Genomic DNA, 19,223 nt, shown 5'->3' with positions numbered 1-19,223 from the left:
TCTCTCTCTCTCTCTCTCTCTCTCTCTGCCTCTCCTCTCTCTGTGTAACTCTGACTCTCAAGTAAAAAATAAATAAATCTTTAAAAAAAAAAAAAAAGTATTTTTCCTTAGGGCAGTAGGGAGCCATGGAAAGGTTTCGAGCAGGGGACTTAAATGGTCAGAGTTCTGGATAGAACACTGGATTTCACAGGGGAGAAGCCAGCAATGAGGTTAGGATGGAGAGAAAATAACACTGGGCAAGGAGAGGGAGCAAATGGTATTAGGTGAGTGGAACACCCTTCCCAACAAGCTCTGCCACCTTCAGAGGGTCTCCAACCTGAGGGAGAGAGTAGAATTTACCCAGGTAGGTTGCTGGCCCACCTCGTGCATGATCCTTGTATCAGATCCCAGAAGCTTGGCCAACTCCCCTGCTCCTCCCCATAAAATGTAAGCCAACTTCATGATGTGTCCCCCTCCCCAATCCCACACACCTACCTGCCAGGTTGTCATCTGGATTGAGAAAATGGACTTTCATCCAGCCCTGCTTCCCCACAGACTTGTCTGCACCTGAACCAGGGGCTCAGACAGGGAGGCGGGAAGAAGAGCTGGGGCCTGTCAGCCCCATGGCTGAGAAGGGACCACAGAGCAGCTGGAGATGGCTTGAAAATTAACTCATTCATCAAATGCTCAACTGTATGTGTTTCCAAAGCCACTGAGTACCTGTACAACACTTACAAGGGATTATGTTCTGGAGAGGGTTTCTGGAAATCTAACAGTGAGTAATGAGGACATTGTGGGAAGAGCTACTACCTTTGTAAGAAAGGCAGCAGTAGGGGCTGGTGCTGTGGCACAGCGGGTAGGGCTGCTGCCTGCAGTGCTGGTATCCCATATAGGTACTGGTTCTAGTCCCGGCTGCTTCTCTTCTAGTCCAGCTCTCTGCTATGGCCTGGGAAAACAGTAGAAGATGGCCCAAGTCCTTGGGCCCCTGCACTCGCGTGGCAGACTCCTGGCTCCGGATCAGCCCAGCTCCGGCTGTTGCAGCCATTTGGGGAGTGAGCCAGCAGATGGAAAATCTCTCTCTGCCTCTGCTTCTCTGTAATTCTGCCTTTCAAATGAAAGAGAGAACAAAAGGCAGCAAAGGCTGGGAGCTCTTTACTCTGTGAAGGGGCCCGCCCATATACACATTGATATGCACACTCATTCCCCTCCTTTTCCCCAGCTAGGGCTAGGACCTCCTCCCATGAACTCATCCTCAGGCCGGCTGCAAACTCCTGCTGGACATTTGACTTGCCTCCAGCGCTCTGAGAGCCCTATGAAGCCAGAGAGCTGGGGGAAGCAGTGCAGCAAATAGAACCCCCCTTTAGACAAACAACGTGTGGGTCTCTGCACAGCCCCTCTCCCTCCTGGATGAATGCCAGGCCTGAGAATTAGGGATGGCCATCTCTTTCATCAGCTGCCACAGGCCCAGCCCTAGCCCCCATTATGGAAAGTTCTCCTGTGCCCTCAGAGCCACGGGCTAGTACAGCTTTAGCGGACTCCACCCTTGGTCCACTATTAGTGAAAACAGAGCCTTGATGGAAAGTCAAAGTTTGGAAAAGTTCTTCCTCTCCATGCCACACATTCCTCCCCTCTCCCAACCCCACGGCTCTTGTTTGATTCTTCTTCTGTGCCTACACCCCACCTCCATAGGGGACACAAGGACTGCCCTTGAGCAGTTACCAATCTGGGCAGAGAGGGTATGACCAGCCAACTACAACCTCAGATAGTTGCTGAAGTCAGCAGAGGGAGCTGAGAAGATAGGATCAGCACTTTGTCCTCAAATGCTAGGCTGAGGAGTTTGGACTTGATCCAGAGGGCAGTCTCAGTCATGAAAGAGCTCTGAGCAGGAGTAACAACTGCAAAGACCTCAGAGTGCAGGCCTGCAGGCACCAGATTCCCCACTAGTTTGCAGTCTTTGCCAAAGAATCCTTTGTGTGGCCTGTGAAGACCTGCCACCTCTCTTGCCTTATTCATCCTTCCCTTTCCTGTTCATACCAAAACCATTTGTCCTCAAAATGTGAGGAGCTAAGGAGAAGTCCTCAGTCCAGGTAGCCAGAATGGACAAGCGTGTGGCTACTAGCCCAGGGAGGGGTTTGGGAGCCCAAGCAGCCTATTTTAAGGTGAGCATGGTGAGAACAGTCAGTCCCAGGTCTTGGGCAGGTCACTTGACTCCATGGTGAATAAACCTCTTCCCAGTGCTTTCCAGGCCCTCAAAAACCCCTTCCCCCTATCCAGCTTCTTTTTTAACAGCAGACTACTGCCTCTGCTTTTCTCTCCCCACAGCCCAGAAATGAACTTGACCCTGCCAGAGGAGAGGCTTTCCCAGGGAAACCACATTAGTGGGAAAAGAGACCTGGGATCAAAGCCCAGCCCCACCAGGGAAGTGGATCTTAGGTCTCCATCCCCACAGAGTCCTCCCAGGAGTGCCTGGGGGTCCACTGGGGCTGTTCTTCATGAACACTGCATATGGAAACACTGCATGTGCTTCCGAAGCCACTGAGTACCCGTACAACACTTACAAGGGAGTAATGAGGACAACCCCCCAAGTGGTAACAGATACTCTGTTCCACTTGGAGTATGAGAAAAGGCAAAGGGCACGTTTTGATTGAGATACTTTCTAGTAGAATCATAAATTGTGCCTACAGCTTTGTGGCTAAGAATTAACCAGGCCTCAAGTCCTTCCCCTGGGTGGGGCCCCTTTGCTGGGAGTACTGGTCTGGGAAGTCAGGACAGCCATGTCATGAAGTGATCCCATTAGCCATGCAGTGCCACCATCACAGGCCCAGCCCTTATCCGCCAGCCAGCCTCAGCAGGCAGAGGACAGCTGAGCACACACTCAGGGCCCTGGGGCCAGAGAGGGTTAGAAGTAAGCTGCCCAAGGTCAAACAGTGATTGGCTCTGGAAGGCAGCTAGTAGTGTGGTATCCTTATCTGCACACAGAAGAGCAAGTGTGTGTCGCAGGGAGGGGCAGTGCCAGGACAGCAAAGGCTTTACCTGCCAAACCCTCGGCTCAAAAAGAGGCCAGCAGGGCTGGAGGCTACCAGTGGCACAGGCGCCTGACCCACAGAGCCATGAGACTGACACGAGGGAGATGTGGGGAAACGTGGCTTTGGCCCAGGAGGGAATCCCCCCAACAGAGCCTGCCTGGCAAAGAGCAGCAGCCTGTTTACAGCTGAGGAAGTGGGGGCGGGGCGGGCAGGGACCTTTGGTCAGAACGCCCCTCCCAGTAAGCGGGGGAGGCCCCAGAGATGTGGTGAGATGTGGTGGCCGTTTGTTTGCTTCTCATTTCTCACTGCCAGGAGGAAATTAAAGAGAATCTGCCACTTCCTTCCGCCCCCAGAGGGATGGGGGAAACAGGGAGGGCAGTGGCCTGACTTCACAATCACAAAGCTAAGTTGTTGCTGTCAGCAGCCTGCAGGGCCACCAGCCCACAGAGGTACCTCATCAGTCTGAGGCAGAGCCAGCTGTCAGGCTCCGAGACGACTCTGGGCATCAGGCCAACACCCCCAACCCTACTGGCATCCCCTACTGGGGCACCACATAACCTAACCCTTCCTCCAGATTCCATGGAACCTCTCATCAGGAAAGCCAATGACTGCCCAGTGCCTCAAGTTTCTCATCAGTAGAATGGGTTTTTTTGGGCTTTACAGGCTCAGCCCAAGTCCAGTGAGCCTAAAAGAGGACACCTATCCCCCTCCTATACCAGACCCTTAAGGAACAGTGGGGGCATCCTTTAGGAAGCCTCAGTTCTGCAGAGGTGGGGAGCAGAGTAATTGTTCAGGATACAAGTCCATGTGTGAAGGTGCCCAAGGCTGAGGCGGCCAGCCTTAGGTGAGGGTGGGGGTTGTCTTTATTGCACTGTTCCAGTGTCAGGTTGGAGAAGTGCCACCTGAAAACCCATCTTCAAAGAAAACACTGAGGTTGCTAGGACCTTGGCCCCACCCCTGAGACCCACCAAGGGAGATAGGAATCCAATCCTGGGTACTCCTTGGTCCATGTTGCAGGCTGATGGCCCAGGCCAGCACCTCTCACTTCTGACAGGCTGGGCCAGCAAACTGTCCAATGGTATCTGGCTTATGCTCCAGCAGCCACAGCCACCTTAGAGCCAGGCCCAGGGAGGGGCTGACCAGGGCAGGGACAGTAGTCACCAGCCTTCCAGGGGGCTCCCTTGACCACTTTCCAAGGCTACAAAGGGCTTCTTGCACATTTCCCCAGGCAGTGCTGGCTCCTGAGCTCTACAGCCCCCAGGGTCTTGGTCAGAGGCCTCCCGCTTGCGCTTGTACAAGGAGGGGCTCTCTTCACCCAGCCGACCCTCAGGCAGGCCCTGGCTCCGCAGACAGACGATGGCCGCGGCTTGCTCCGCCAGTTTCTTGGACTTGTCCCTGGGCAGACAAGGCACAGGACAATTGGTGGGTAAACAGGACTAGAGGCTGGGAGCCTGACTGTACACCCTTGGCAGAGATTCTGCCAGAACTGAGAAAGGGATCACCATCCAGGGACACCACTGCTCATGCACACCATCCGCCCAACCCTCCCAGGCCAACACCGGATTCAAGTCCACCACCCAAAGCCTCCTGCCCTCTGAGGAGGAAACTCACCATAAGGTAGACTGGTACTTTTGCTCTGCAACAGTGACAACAGAACAGAACAGGCGATCCAGGGGCCGTTGAACCTGCGGAAAAAAGCAAAGGAAACAGGGCTGGCTGTAGAGCCCTAAAGGTCTACCTACCAGGATCACATCAAAGGCAGATAAAGAGAACTTCCAACCTAAGTCAGATGAAAATTGCCTATTATCACATGTTCCCCCAAGCAAAAGTGCCAGGTGCATCTTCCAGGGAAGAAAGACAGATACACAGACAGTGACATCAAGAGTCCTGTCATGGACCTAAGCAAAGGGCCACATGAGCCCTTAGCAACAGATGACTTATGGGGCCTTTTCCTGCTGACATCTGCATGGGCCAGGTCCCCAAAAATGAAGAGTTCACAGGATGGCAAAGGGGTGAAAGAGGACAGGGAACAGAGGAGGCTGGGAGTAGAGAAGGCACACCTGGCTAGCACACAGGGCTGAGCAGATGGAACCCAAAGTAGCAAGGCCTGGGAGGTGGTGCTTGTGCTTTATACTGAGGCACTAGGGCTTCACTCCACAGGCACGAGGGAACTGATACTTGAGTGAGAGGGACAGACAAGGTTAGATTTGTTTTTGGAAAAGTCATTTTGGCAGAGAGGGAAACGAGGCCCTAAATGTACAAGCCTGGAGGTCAGGAAGTCCAAAAAGAGGCAGAGCAGCCCAGATGAGGCAGGGCCATCAGGACCAAAGGAAGTGAAGCAAAACTATCTCAAGGTTTCCACCCCAGGCGCCGCCGTAGCTCAATAGGCTAATCCACCAGGTTCTAGTCCCGGTCGGGGCGCCAGATTCTGTCCCAGTTGCTCCTCTTCCAGGCCAGCTCTCCGCTGTGGCTCAGGAGTGCAGTGGAGGATGGCCCAAGTGCTTGGGCCCTGCACCCACATGGGAGACCAGGGGAAGCACCTGGCTCCTGGCTTCGGATCAGCGCAGTGTGCAGGCCGTAGTGCACTGGCCGCAGCGGCCACTGGGGGATGAACCAACGGAAAAAGGAAGACCTTTCTCTCTGTCTCACTCTCTCTCTCACTGTCCACTCTGCCTGTCAAAAAAAAAAAAAGGTTTCCACCCCAGGGGCTCTCATGTCTTGGGTCCAATTCTGGGTTACCCTGGACAAGGCCTGATCCAAAGGCACATCTTCCAGAACTGAATGATAAGCCATGATCAGAAGGGAGGGCTATTAGCAACTGATCCAGCCCCCCAGCAACCTTTGCATGCCTGCAGAGGCCAGGCTAGGCTCTGGCCAAGCATTCTGGAAATAGGGTTCTCCTGGCTGTTGGTGTGATGAGTTGATGACACCAGCCATAGGATCACTGTGGCTGATTGCAAGGCAGGCCACAGTTAGTACTCACTGTTTCATATGTGGGCTGTGCCAACTTCTCCCTCCGGCACCACTCCAGCAGGCACATCTTGGGGGTGATCTGGGGTGCATATGCTCTCCTGGGAAAGGAGGGAAGCAGTTAGGGCCATCCCACCATCCACTCCCTCCCTTGCAAGGGCCATATTTAGTTCCTGATACAAGCTGCAAGTTGCTGCCTTAAGGCTCATGTACATATTCCACTGGGCTCCCATTCCTGTCCTACCTACAGCCTGAGACCTGGGAAGATGGCTTTGGCATGCTTGAGGAACTGGTAGGGGGAGAGGGCAGGAGACAGTGAACTCCCAGTATGCTGAGCCTTCAACAGCCAAGAAGAAAGGTTTGGTTTGCCTCTCAAGACAGGATTAGTAGGGCAGGGGTAGAGGTGGGTTCTGGAACACAGGTGGCCATACAATGACCTCAGTGCCCACCCTGATTATGTCTGTGACTGTCAGAATGATCTGTTGCTGCCACAGTGGACTGCACTTTCAGAGCTGGTTAGTAACAGAAGGTGACAGGGTAAGAGGCACTATCTTCTAACTGGGAGCTCTCCCTGGCATTTGACTGCCCAACAACTGTCTTCAGAATCTGAAATCCTTGCCAGACAAGACAGGCTCCTGGTCTGGCCTGGGGACTGGATGGCAGATGACAATGTTGAGGGCATCATTCAAAGCTGAGTCATAGAAGCAGGAATCAGCCTAAGGTACTTCTGCTGAGGGAGGGCACCACAGGGCTAGTGAGCAGCACTGGGCATGGGCAGGGGTTGCAGAGCCAATCAGTTGCTAAGAGGGAGCTCCAGACAGGCACCCAGCTCTTTAGGACCACAGGAAAGCACAGACTTTCAGGAACAGGAGGTAGGTCCCCCTGCCCCAAGTTGGAGGAGGAGGAGAGTTGGGAAAAAAGCAGAGTTCAATCACTCTTGGGACAACATGTGTGCCTCCAGCAGTGCTGCCTGGGTGGTCAGAGGCTGTCATCCCTGAAAGCACCTTCTTTGGGATACCAAGAATTGAGAATAAATGTCTGAACCAAGAAGATATCAGGTCTCTAAGCTTAGCATTAGTCACAGAAAGCAGGCCTCTTGCTGGCCCAGTCAGACGCCGAGGACACTGGCCCTGGCCCAAGCTGAAGCCAAGCTGAAGACCTACCGGTCAAACTTGACAGCCATCTTAATGACACCAGAGGTATCTTCAGCTGGCTCCTCTGTTTCTTCCGGAGTTCTGGCCAAGAGCTCAGCCCGCCGGGCATCCAGCTTCTGTGTCATCTCCTTGTAGAAGGCACCAAGGCCAAAGGCCTCACTATGCAGGGAGAGGCAGAACAGGGTAAGCATCCAGACTGCCACAAAAGCCCAGGAACCCACCACAAACACCAAAGTGCCACTAGGGCCTGGCTGTCAGGAGATGCCTCCTGCCCATCCCTGGGATCAACCTGGAAACTGCAGAGGAATCCCTGCGCATGGACACCAGAGGGAAGCTACGCTGGGAGGCAAAATGTTCTTAGGTTCACTCCACCACCTACAGCCTTTCTCTCAAGGAGGAACACACAGTGGGGTGTTTCCAGTCAGTCAGGACTGGTGCTGATGAAGCACCGGGGGTGTGCATAATCTATTCCTCACGTGGGCCCATCGGAAGGAGAGATGGACGCCTGACCACGGAGTGGTTCCCTACTTCACCTGCTACAAGCAGTTATCATGGGCCTTGCCTAAATTAAGAGTTATACCCTGGAGGCCAGTGCTGTGGCATAATGGGTAAAGCTGCCGCCTGCAGTTCCAGCATCCCATATGGGCACCAGTTCAAGGTCCGGCTGCTCAACTTCTGATCCAGATCTCTAGTATGGCCTGGGAAAGCAACAGAAGATGGCCTAAGGCCTTGGGCCCCTGCATCCATGTGGGAAACCCAGAAGAAGCTCCTGGCTCCTGGCTTCGAATCAGCACAGCTCCTGACACTGCGGCCATTTGGGGAGTGAACCAGCGGATAAAAGACCTCTCTCTCTCTTTCTCTCTCTCTGCCTCTGCCTCTCTATAAATATGCCTTTCAAATAAATTAAAACATATTTTTTTAAAAAAAGTTATACTCTGTCTCTCCCTCACAAGACACCTGAGTCAGGCTGGTTAAGCCATGCAGGGCGGGGACAGAAACAACGCCACAGGCTGGGGTGGGAGGAGGGTTCTGGTAAGGCTTTTTCCTTCCAGGAAGCATCTTGAGGGCTGGAGGACTCCCAAGAGATGGGTCCCTGAGGGCGAGAGTGGTTCAGAAACACTTTCTCGGAGGAAGGAGGAGGTTAGAGAGAGCCAAGGACCCAGCCTGAGCACAGGAGTGAAAGCAGATGGGTAGCCCCCTAGCAATCAACCTAGGGCCCAAGGTAAACCACGGGCAATGTCTGCCCATGACAGAAGGATAGCCCATTTCCCCTTTACCAGATTTCCTGGGAAGACTGTGCAGCATGGAGCAATCTTCCCTGGGATGACTCCAGCTGTTCCCGTAGCATCTGGCACAAGCAGTACTTGGTGTTGGTATAGTGGTTGTCATATTGCACCGCCTGAGAGAAGAACTAGAATGAGCCTGTCTGCTATCCAGCAAGTTCTGAGGCCTGAGCTACACTCCAGTGGCAGGGAAAGTGGTTCCAAGAGGGCATCAGAGGTGTGTTTGCAGCTGAAGCAATGTGACCTCGTAAGATGAACCCCATTCACCCTGGCCATCGACCAGTGGGACAAAGTTTCAGGGTCACAGCCAAGGCCCCTTGGTTAGGAGTATCCTCTCTTGGATAGCCTGCATGAGCTGAGAAGTGCAGGGAGAACCCCCCTGCATCAGCCACCACAGGCTACCACAGAAGACTGCTGCCAAGCTTGTTCCATGGTGGGGAGGGGAACACACCAAGTTCTGGCATGGCAGATCCAGCTCCAGGACAGGGATGATTCCTCCATTCCTTATAACCAAGGTGGTACCTTTCCCTGCCACATCTTCACCAGCTTCTCTCCAACTCTCCCTACACAGGCAAAGCATACCACCAGTCTCCAAGTGTGTTCACATGTGTTCATTATCACCTCATTTACGTATGCAAGTGTGAGGTACAGCTGTTACCACCACATCATGCCCTAGGAAAGGCAGGCTCAGGAGGCAAGATGACCACCCAGGGGTACCAGGGGAAGCCTACCTGGCTGCGGGTAGAGCAGCACTGAGAGGTTGCTGGCCCCAGCCTTTCACAGCCCCCACCCTACACTATTCTAGAATCTCCACTGGGGCCTATGTCTTCAGTACCTGGGAAGTGACCATGGCACACGCAGGACAAAGCTAGGAGTAAGCCTTGATTGATTCAGCTTGTTTGGGACAGAAGGCACCTGGCTGGACCAGAAGCAGACCTGCCTGTGCTCTCAAAAGTCACTCCCTTCCTCCATGACAACACACCCTCTTGAGGAGCTGCCAAGGGACAGGCTGAGCAGGAATGATAACATCACCTTTCACCCAGTGAGCAAGCTCAGCACTACTAAACATGTCTTTTCAGCCACAGGCATGCTATCTGGCCATAAAGTTGGACAGCTGACCTGGGCTGAGACAAACCCCCCTTGCCTGTAGCTGACCCAGGCCACTGGAGGGCTGGTAGTCACCAACCTCCCAGCAGGAGATGAGGGCTGCAACACTGAGGAGGAGAAGCTTAGGACAGAGGCTGCCTGCTCCACGCCAGACCTCATGGCTTCCTAGCATCTGCAGCGTGCACAATCATGAGAATCCCCACATCTGCACAGGCACAACCATGGCTTGGCCATGGCCAGGATATACCCTAGGACTGCACACAGAAATGGAAGTCTGTTCTAGGCAAGGGCTGCACCCTCTGTCAGGCCCAACTCAGTGAAGAATTTGAGGAACACTCACTGTTGCTATCTATAGACATGTGCAGCTGATCAGAGTTCCCAAGGTAGTAACAAAAAAACAGGACAAGTGAACTCACCAAAAAATTCCTTTGTAGAAGCTAACATTTGATAGAGTGGTTACAATATCAGTTAAAATGCCTGCATCTCATATAGGAGTGCCTAGTTAGAGTCGCAGCTCTGCTCCCAATTCCAACTTCTTGCTAATGTGCACCCTGGGAGACAGCAGTGATAGTAGCTGAGTCCCTGCCACCTGGTTCAGTTCCCAGATCCTGGCTTTGGCCTGGCCAAGTCCCTGCTGACGCAGGCATTTGAAGAGTGAAGCAGCATATGGGAAAATTTTCACTCCCTCCCCTCCACACCACCCCCAAATTGTCCTATTAAAAAAAAAAAAAAAAAAAAAAAAAAGCCCCTTGCAGGGAAATGAATGCCCCTGGCTCTTATCATCAAGCTCTCAGTGAGAAGAAAGTGCTTTAGAAAGCATTATTCTCTAAGGAGAGGATTAAAATTAGGCAATTTTCTAAGTCACAGGCTAAAGCATTCTGAGAATTAGCAATGGTTAGAATGACTTTGATGAGTTCAGTCAGGTGAGAAGTCTCTGTGGACACGTTGTTGTTGTTGTCCCCAACAGCTACAATGGCTCCTCCTGGTTCTGGCTGCTCCTATGCCAATCAATAGATATGTGCCTTCAGTGGCACAGAACCCATTGTCTATGTGCATGCATGTGTGGATGGTGTACAGCCTGAGAGAGAAGAAAGCTATCATGTGTCTGGAGTCCCAACAGCATCCTGAATCCTGAAGGTCCTTGCTATGACCTCCACACCTCTGGAAGCTTTAGGAGGAGGCCACGTAGGAGCACAACTCCAGCACCCTTTCTTCACACTGCACGTGGGAAGACCTCAGGCTATACAACAACAGCTAAAAAGACAAAGAGAAGAACAATAGGGACTGCTAGCAGCCAGAGGATCACACAAAGTACTCTCTGCAGGCACAAGGCAGATGTGAGGAATGTTGTTTTGAAAAGTGCAGAGACGTACATATCTGATGTACTTCTGCATGACCTCCTCCAGAGGCCGGAGACCCTCCTTGAGAAAGATAGATGGGTTCCACATGGCCGCTCGGGCCACCATCACTGAAGAGGCCGCTGTGGCTTGTCGGAAGTCCTCTATGTCCAAATGCTGTTGGATATGGTCATGAGATCCTCCACTGCAAAACAACGGCAGGGTTACAGGTATCCCCATTATGGAACATAAAAGCAATGTCAGAAAAAGGCAACTGCCAGATCTGCCACTCATTAACAACATAGCTTTGGCCAAGTCCCTCCCACTATCAGAGCTTCAATAAAGCATAGAATGCAATGCATACCCCATTATCAAGCTAAGAGCACTAAATGAAATAATATAGTAGGGGCCAGTGCTGTGGCATAGCAGGTAAAGCCACTGCCTGCAGTGCCAGTATCCCATATGGGCATTGGTTCAAGTCCCTGCTGCTCCACTTCTGATCCAGCTCTCTGCTATGGCCTGGGAAAGCAGTAAAAGATAGCCCAAGTCCTTGGGCCCCTGCACCCGTGTGGGAGACCCAGAAGAAGCTCCTGGCTCCTGGCTTTGGATCGGCACAGCTCTGGCAGTTGCAGCCAATTGGGGAGTGAACCAGCAGATGACAGAAGACCTCTCTCTCTGCCTCTCCCTCCCTCTCTATGTAACTGACTTTCAAATAAATAAATAAATCTTTAAAAAAAAAAAAAAAACTAATGAACACTAATATTAAAAAAAAAATCCAAAAAGAAAAATAAAAAACCTCTTTGCCCTGGGGATATTGGGGTCTGGCCCCTCCCTTAGCTCCACCCTCCCACATTCAGGCAAGCCTTCTGTTGGGCCTTCTCTGTCCCCAGATTCCCAGATACCCTCCCTCAGACTCTGTGCCATGCTAAGGTGTAGGCTGAGCTGGACTCCCAGCTGGCCCACCCAGTGCTGCTTCCCATAGCAACTGGGGACTATGTTATCATCAAGTCTCTGGGCTGGTCACTGTACCTCACATTTGCCAGTTCAGGTTCCTCATCCTACAGCTGCCCAGAATGCTTGCCTAGGCTTCTATCACCTGCATTACGTTCCCTGAACCACAGCACCACGAGCTCTGGCTTGAGGCTCCTTACAAAGTTCCCCACACCCTCCTACACACCTCTGGGTGTGACATCATCTTCCCCGGGCCTGCTTTAGCAGTTGCCTCCTTATTCCCCCTGTTCCTGAACATGCCCAGCCCCAGCCTGTCCAATGGGAGTGCCTTGGCTGTGCCCCTGCACACTATGTCAACCTCTTGCCAGGTTGACATACACGATAGGCACTTTGCAACCTCATTCCCAACTCCTGTCTTTTGTCTCATTCTTTTTTCCTTTTCTCTCATGATTATTTTGTAACACTATCTTGTTCCACCTTTCACATGCCAGCTCAAGTCCTTTCTGAATAAGGTAGGGTATAACAAATAATGAATGAGGAAGGAAGGGGGCTCACTTGGCTATGACAGGAATGGAGAGGGTTTCAGCGATGGCTTTGATGACTTCACAGCTGACAGGGTGCTGAGGCCGCTCCTCCCGCTTCCTTGGAAATGAACAAGAGATGGGGCTGAGGGCTGAGTGCCAAAGGCCGTGTCATCACTCACACAGGGCTACTCCAGTTGGGTCCTCCTGTCCTCCCCACTGAGCCTCGGGAAGGTCAGGCAGCCAAGCGGCCACCAAGGGTAGTTGCAGGAGATGGTGCTCCCTGACCTCTGGGGAGGAGCAGCACAGGCGCGTGCTGAGGAAACAAGCCCAGTTCTCAGAGGCCTCAGGTGAGGCAGGGCTGCCAGGGGCCAGTATGTATGGCCTGGCTCCCAAGGTCACACTCCTTTCCCCTGGCTTCCCTCCTGCCTCTGTCAGAGATGAGGGATGGTGTCACAAGAATATTGCCCCTACTGTCCCAGTCCTGCCCTCCCCAAGGGACAGGGAACAGCTGCCACTGCTCAGACTAGCCACTCCCACACAGCTGCCTGTGCTGAGGCCAAGTTGCACAGCTGATCCTAGAGAGAGGCACCTGACACGGGGTAGGCCTTGTGCCCAGGGCAACAGGGCAGGCCAATGACCATGGCTGTCACAACAAGCCAAAGGGGAGGCGAGACACAACCTGGAGCTCCTCTTCCAAGGTCAATTGCAAAAAGTTCTTGTGCATGAAAGAGAAAAAACACTAGGGACACTGAGGTGAAGCTTGACCTGAGCTACACATAGAGAGAAGCAAGATAGATAATCTATCAGATAGCCCTTGCCCAGGTCTTTTCCAAAGGTGGCCCCTCTGCTACACTCCTTAACAACGGGATCAAGGGCCACAGGGTCTCAGAAGACCTGCTCAACCCAGCCTCCACTTCTTTATCACTACATCTCCAAGAGATAGTTTTAAACCATCCTCAAGAGCACTGATAGCTAGAAAGTCCTTCCTTAAACTCATCCAAATCTGCCTTCCTAGTTTTTCAACTGCTGGCAAAAGTAATTCGTTTCCTCTTTTAAAAGAATACTATCGGGGCCGGAGTTGTGGTGTAGCAAGTAAGGCTGCCGCCTGTTGTGCCCGCATCCCATAGCGGCGCCGGTTCAAGTCCCGGCTGCTCCACGTATGGTCCAGCTCTCTACTAATGGCCTGGGAAAGCAGCAGAGGATGGTCCAAATATGTGGGACCCTGCCACTCATGTGGGAGATGTGGATGAAGCTCTTGGCTCCTGGTTTTGGCCTGGCCCAGCCCTGGCAATTATGGTCATCTGGAGAGTGAATCAGTAGATAGAAGATATCTCTCTCTCTTTCTCGCTCTAACTCTAGACTTTCAAAAAATTTTTTTAAAAAGATACAATCTGCCAGGCACTGCACCAAGGTTTTATTCACAGTTTCATAAAAGGAAACTGAGGGAACCTCCAGAAACACATCAGCTCCCAGCAGACAGAACATTAGCTATAGACATTAGGACTGGTTGAAGCAGTCTTTGGGACAGCTGGTAATGCCACAGGGCAGATCAAACAGGCGGTACCTTTTAAAGAAAAATCTCCCTGGCTCCCTGCTGTCATTCAAAGGGGAAGCAGTTACGCAATATAGTGGGAAGAAATTGAGGTTCAGAGTAAGAGTTTTAATCCCACCACTTCCTGGCTGCATGGTGTGATTTTGAACAATCATTCAAGCTCTATCGTTCACACACCCTGAGGGTAAAGGCATTTCTCCTCCCTCTTGGCCTCTGTGCCTCTCTAAAGCCCAGTGCAGTGTCTACCACCAGTAGGTGCTCAGTGGATGAACAAAGCAAAAACGCAACCCTCTCAGGGTGTGACCGCCCTCCACAGACAGGATGTCAAAGAGCTCAGCGGAAGTAGGCTAAATGCTTACAGGAGAAATTGGTTGTCACCTGAGGTTGGTGGAGGTTGGTCAAGACGGCTGAGGACCAGCTGCCAGTCACTTCCTAGGAAGGCAACCACTCACCTCCCGTGAACTGCGATGGCGGCAATGCCAGTCTTTTCTATTCGCTTCACAAGGCTCAGGGTATCTTCTAGCTGAGAAAGAGGATCACACAGGGTGGACACTGAGGAAATGGAAGGGGCAGCTGCTGGTTCCCAAAATGGGCTCAGCACCAACCCCTCCTCCAAACCTAATTCAGCCCCTCAGCAACCATTCACGCCCCCAAATTCAATATTACCAAAGAGAAACGGGCCTTCAAATGTGGCACAGCATCCTTACCGAAGGCAGGATGCGAATCTTGCAGGTCACAGGTCTGCGTGTTCCTTTAACGAGAGTGCTAAGGATCTGTGGGGAGGAGAAAATAGAGCCACACTGCTTGTACTCACTAATCCTGCCACAGACATCTGCAGCCCAGTGGCACGCACAGCTGGGTGATATGCAAGGTTACATACGTGTCTGGTGTGCATATATAACACATAAGCTCCATGACACAAGGAGTCTGCCTTTGTTCTACACTAAGCTGCTCCACCAGCAGTCTCACCAGCACCATGTGCTTGGCACATGGCGGTGCATAGGTGTTTGTTAAATATACTGAATGAATGAAGGAGTGAGTGAGTGAACAGACCTGCACACATGCCTGTGTGGAACACAATGACCTTAGCCAAGGCAAACATCAGAATCAACCTGGAAAGCTTCAAAAATACAAACTTTTGAATTCCACCTCATCATTTCCTGAATATTCCTCATTCTCCCCTACAGGCAGGGCTTAGGAATTTTCAAAAGGCTTTGCCCAACACACTCTGACTTCAGCAGGATTCCAAGCCTTGCTCTTGTTTAGGACACACGGCTGACAGCTTCCTTCCTGGATGAAGAAGACATTCCCTGACGGCCATCCCAGGACCCGCAGTGAGGGAGCAGGTAGACTTTACGAGACTGGGCCTGTGCTCACACACCCTTCTCTATAGGAGTGGAACTGGCCAAGGAAAACACAACATATTCAACAAATTAAGAAGTGCCTCGTCACAGTAATTGAAAACGATTTCAAAGAAAGATGATGCCACACAGCAAAGTGTCGAGGAGATAGCAGGACCAGACCACACAGGAACCAGAAACCAAGAGAGGTGTGGATGACACTGCATGTCTGTGGCAATGATATTGCCTTCCCTCATCAAAACTCTCAGGCCAGGCAAGCTGAAGGGAAGGTGATCCCAAGAGCTCTCTTCCAAGAGCTGGATCTCTGTCCAGCAGAGCAGCGGGGGATACACGGACAGCTGCCGCCAGTCTTCACTCTACATAGACAGGCGGGGGCAGCAGAGAGCCAAGCGGCCAGAGCCAGTAGTAGAGGCTTTTTAGCAACAAAAGCCCAAGTGGGCCACTCCAGAGGACAGCCAACCACAGGCTGTGCAGACAGTTGGGACAGCTCATGAACAAGACAAGGCCCACTGGCCCAGGTACAGCCACCAGAGACTGGCAGCTAGAACAGTCCCTAGGAGTTGCCCTAGTAGGCATACTGGGCATAAGATCCTGGGGTCATTCTAGTAGGCTTTAAAAGGGCACAAGGTCACTTAGGACACACAATAAAAATGCTTCAGTCCTATCCCTCAGGCTCATAGCAACATCTCTGGAAGGTTCTTTTGCAAGTCCTCACTGGGAATCCTATGATTTGTGGAGATTTAAGCAAAGCCAGCTGGTCTGACCCAATTCTCTGTCTTGTAGAAATTCCTTTAGCGTATTTTATCCAAGGAGCTATAAGTACTTTCTTCAGTATCTCTGCTCATTTCATGGGCATGTTAAGCACCAGGAAGTAAATTAGGGAACCAAAGCCCCAGTCGCTGGCCAAGGGCACCCAGAATCTCAGTTTTAGACTCAGTTATATTCTCTCTCTTGTCCTTACCTCAGATTCCCCGTGCACACCCTGGCTGCCCAGGGCATCCCATTTTACATGCTGCACTTCTTCTATGACTAATAATTGACAGGGCCAGCAGTGGAAAATGGCCCAAGTGCTTGGGCCCCTGCACCCGTGTGGGAGACGTAGAAGAAGCTCCTGGCTCCTGGCTTTGGATTGGCCCAGCTCTGGCAGTTGAGGCCATTTGGGGAGTGAACCAGGGACTGGAACACCTTTCTCTCTGTCTCTCCCTCTCTGTGTAGCTCTACCTCTCAGATAAATAAATAAATATCTTAAAAGCTTTTTTTAATAATTCAGTGGCACTAACTGCAGTCACAAAGTTGTGCAGCCATCATCACTATATATTTCCAAAGTTGTTCGTGACCCCATAAAGGTATCTTTGAGAAAATTTCTGCAGGTGGTCTTGAGATACTCTCATATGTGAGACCAAGCTTAAAACACCAAGCCAGGAAGGACCCGCAAAGTTTTCAGCCAGGTTACCCAGCTTGCAGCACAGCCAGGGACTGAAATCAAATCCTGAGACCAATATTTGTTCCAGCAGGTCAAGCCACAGCTTCTCATACTGGAGTGCTGGTTTGAGCCCCAGTTGTTCCGCTTCTGATCCAGTTCCCCACTAATGAGCCTGAGGAAGCAGTAGATGATGGCTCGAGTGCTCGGGCCCCTGCCACCCACAAAGGAGACGGAGATAGAGTTCTGGGCCCTAGCTTCCACCTGGCCTAACCCTGGCTTTTGTCAGCATTTGGGGAGTAAGCCAGGAAACAAATACCTCTCTCTCTCTCTCTCTCTCTCTCTCTCTCATTGCCTCTTTTAAAAACATTTATTTTATTTATTTGAGAGGGAGGGAGTGGGAGAGAGAGAGAGAGAGGTGAGATAGAGAGAGAGAGAGAGAAAGAAAAAGGTCTTCCATCCACTGATCCACTCCCCAGAATGGCTGCAACAGCTGGAGCTGCACCGGTCCAAAGCCAGGAGCCAGGAGCTTCTTCTGGGTCTTCCATGCAGAAGGCAGGGGCCCAAGGACTTGGGCCTACTTCCACTGCCTTCCCAAGCCAGAGTAGAGAGCTGGATCTGAAGTGGAGCAGCCAGGACTCGAACTGGTGCCCATGTGGGATGCCAACACTGCTGGTGGCAGCTTTACCCACTACGCCACAGCGCCAGCCCCTCATTGCCTTTCAAATCAATCTTTTTTTTTTTTTTTTTTTTTTTTTTTTTAATTCCAGCAGCATCCCATGCCTAAGTTATATTTGACTTCTTTGCTGTAGAGCCTACAACCCCCTCTCCTGGTCTGACCCTGCCCACCTGACTACCCCACCAGAGACAGAGCGAATGAACTAAGCTTCCAAGGTGGAGAGTATATCCCTTCTGCCTCCTGGATAAAATCTGCCTCACTCAGAAAGGGGCAATGGGGACAACGGAGCCAACAGCATGGACCTCAGAAGGTGGGGGGTGGAGTAAGGGGGTTAACAAAAACCTTTTGTGTAAATGTTGTGAAGCAAGTGTCCACTGTACTGCAGCTAAACACTTACAAACCACACCCAGGCAACGTTCACATCAGATGCCACTGAGAAAGGACACTGATGCTCAACGAGGATTTGCAAAACTATGGCTCTAAGGCTGGCTCTGCGTCCTATTTATCTGCTACATGATCTGGAGCAAATTGTTTTTATCTCTCAGTGTTCTTATATCCTTTTTTTTTAAAATGTAAATTTATTTATTTACTTGAGTCAGAGTTACAGAGTGAGAAGGAGAGACAAAGAAAGATGTCTTCCATCTGCTGGGTCTGTCACCAAAAGGCCAAAGCCAGGAGTCAGGAGCTTCATCCAGGTCTCCCACATGGATAGCAGCGGCCCAAGCGCTAGGGCCATCCTCTGCTGCTTTTCCCAGGCCATTATGGATGGGAAGTGAAGCAGCCAGGACACAAACTGGCACCCATACGGGATGCCAATATTACAGGAGGTGGCCTTACCTGCTACACCACAACACTGGCCCCGTCAGCGCTTTTATTTCTTATTCATACTACAATATACTTTGAAAAGGAAACTTCTTTAAAATGATCAAGATCTTATCGAAGTTGGCGAACCCTAAAGGCTTCCATAGCCTTGGCAACTCATGACTAGAGCCTAGGGAGATTACTGACGCCATAAAAAAGAGTGTCAAATTGTTAACAACAGGAGTCACTGTGTACTTACATCTCATGTGGGATCTGTCCTTAATGTGTTGTCTAATGTGAAGTGATGCTATAACTAGTACTAAAACAGTATTTTTACACTTTGTGTTTCTGTGTGGGTGCAAGCTGATGAAATCTTTACTTAGTATATACTGAATTGATCTTCTGTATATAAAGATAATTGAAAATGAAAAAAAAACTGGTGTTAAATTGGAAATTGCATAGAAAATTAATTAATTTTTTAAAAATATCATGTAGGATCTCTGTCTTTAATGTGCTGTACACTGTTATTTAATGCTATAACTAGTACTCCAACAGTATTTTTCTGTGTTGCTATGTGGGGGCAAACTGTTGAAATCTTTGCTTAATCTATCCTGAACTGATCTTCTGTATATAAAGAGAATTGAAAATGAATCTTGATAAGAAAGGAAGGGGAGAGGGAGCGGGAAAGGGGAGGGTTGCGGGTGGGAGGGAAGTTATGGGCGGGGGGAGCCATTGTAATCCATAAGCTGTACTTTGGAAATTTATATTCATTAAATAAAATTTTTTAAAAAATCTTCAAGACCTTATAAGCACTATACACACACACACACACACACAATCTGTAGCTGCACATGAGAAAAAATGAGACAGCACTAGCCAACAAACATGGCAGTCTTCCTATATCCCACAAACAGCAGGACTGGAGGAGTATTCAGGGTTGAACTATTGAGGCAGCAGCCAGCACCAACAAGAGCAGCTCTTGCATGAGTCCCAAGTCAGTCTATCCTGTGGGAGGCATGAGGCTTAAAGTCCAGGCAGGGAAGTGGGGATGGAAAATGAAAAGGAAAACACAGGCACTA

General features: G+C 50.9%; 1 protein-coding gene across 8 annotated transcripts in view; it reads right to left on the bottom strand.

Moving 5' to 3' along the window:
• Positions 1-3,813: 3,813 nt before the first annotated feature.
• Positions 3,814-19,223, bottom strand: part of DUS2 (dihydrouridine synthase 2) — a 41,358-nt gene continuing 25,948 nt past the window's right edge. For all 8 annotated transcript variants that reach the window (XM_062177082.1, XM_062177085.1, XM_062177081.1 and 5 more), the window contains 9 exons: positions 14,591-14,656; positions 14,336-14,406; positions 12,363-12,449; positions 10,893-11,061; positions 8,407-8,528; positions 7,139-7,288; positions 5,989-6,076; positions 4,617-4,690; positions 3,814-4,400 (listed from right to left, as the gene is read on the bottom strand). In XM_062177082.1, coding sequence (XP_062033066.1) covers positions 4,163-4,400; positions 4,617-4,690; positions 5,989-6,076; positions 7,139-7,288; positions 8,407-8,528; positions 10,893-11,061; positions 12,363-12,449; positions 14,336-14,406; positions 14,591-14,656 — 1,065 coding nt within the window. In that variant the 3' untranslated portion in view covers positions 3,814-4,162. The remainder of the gene's footprint in view (positions 4,401-4,616; positions 4,691-5,988; positions 6,077-7,138; positions 7,289-8,406; positions 8,529-10,892; positions 11,062-12,362; positions 12,450-14,335; positions 14,407-14,590; positions 14,657-19,223) is intronic.

The sequence above is a fragment of the Lepus europaeus genome, chromosome 19, assembly GCF_033115175.1.
Source record: "Lepus europaeus isolate LE1 chromosome 19, mLepTim1.pri, whole genome shotgun sequence".
NCBI classification, from domain to species: Eukaryota; Metazoa; Chordata; class Mammalia; order Lagomorpha; family Leporidae; genus Lepus; species Lepus europaeus.
This window is presented reverse-complemented; position numbering and strand designations above follow the sequence as displayed.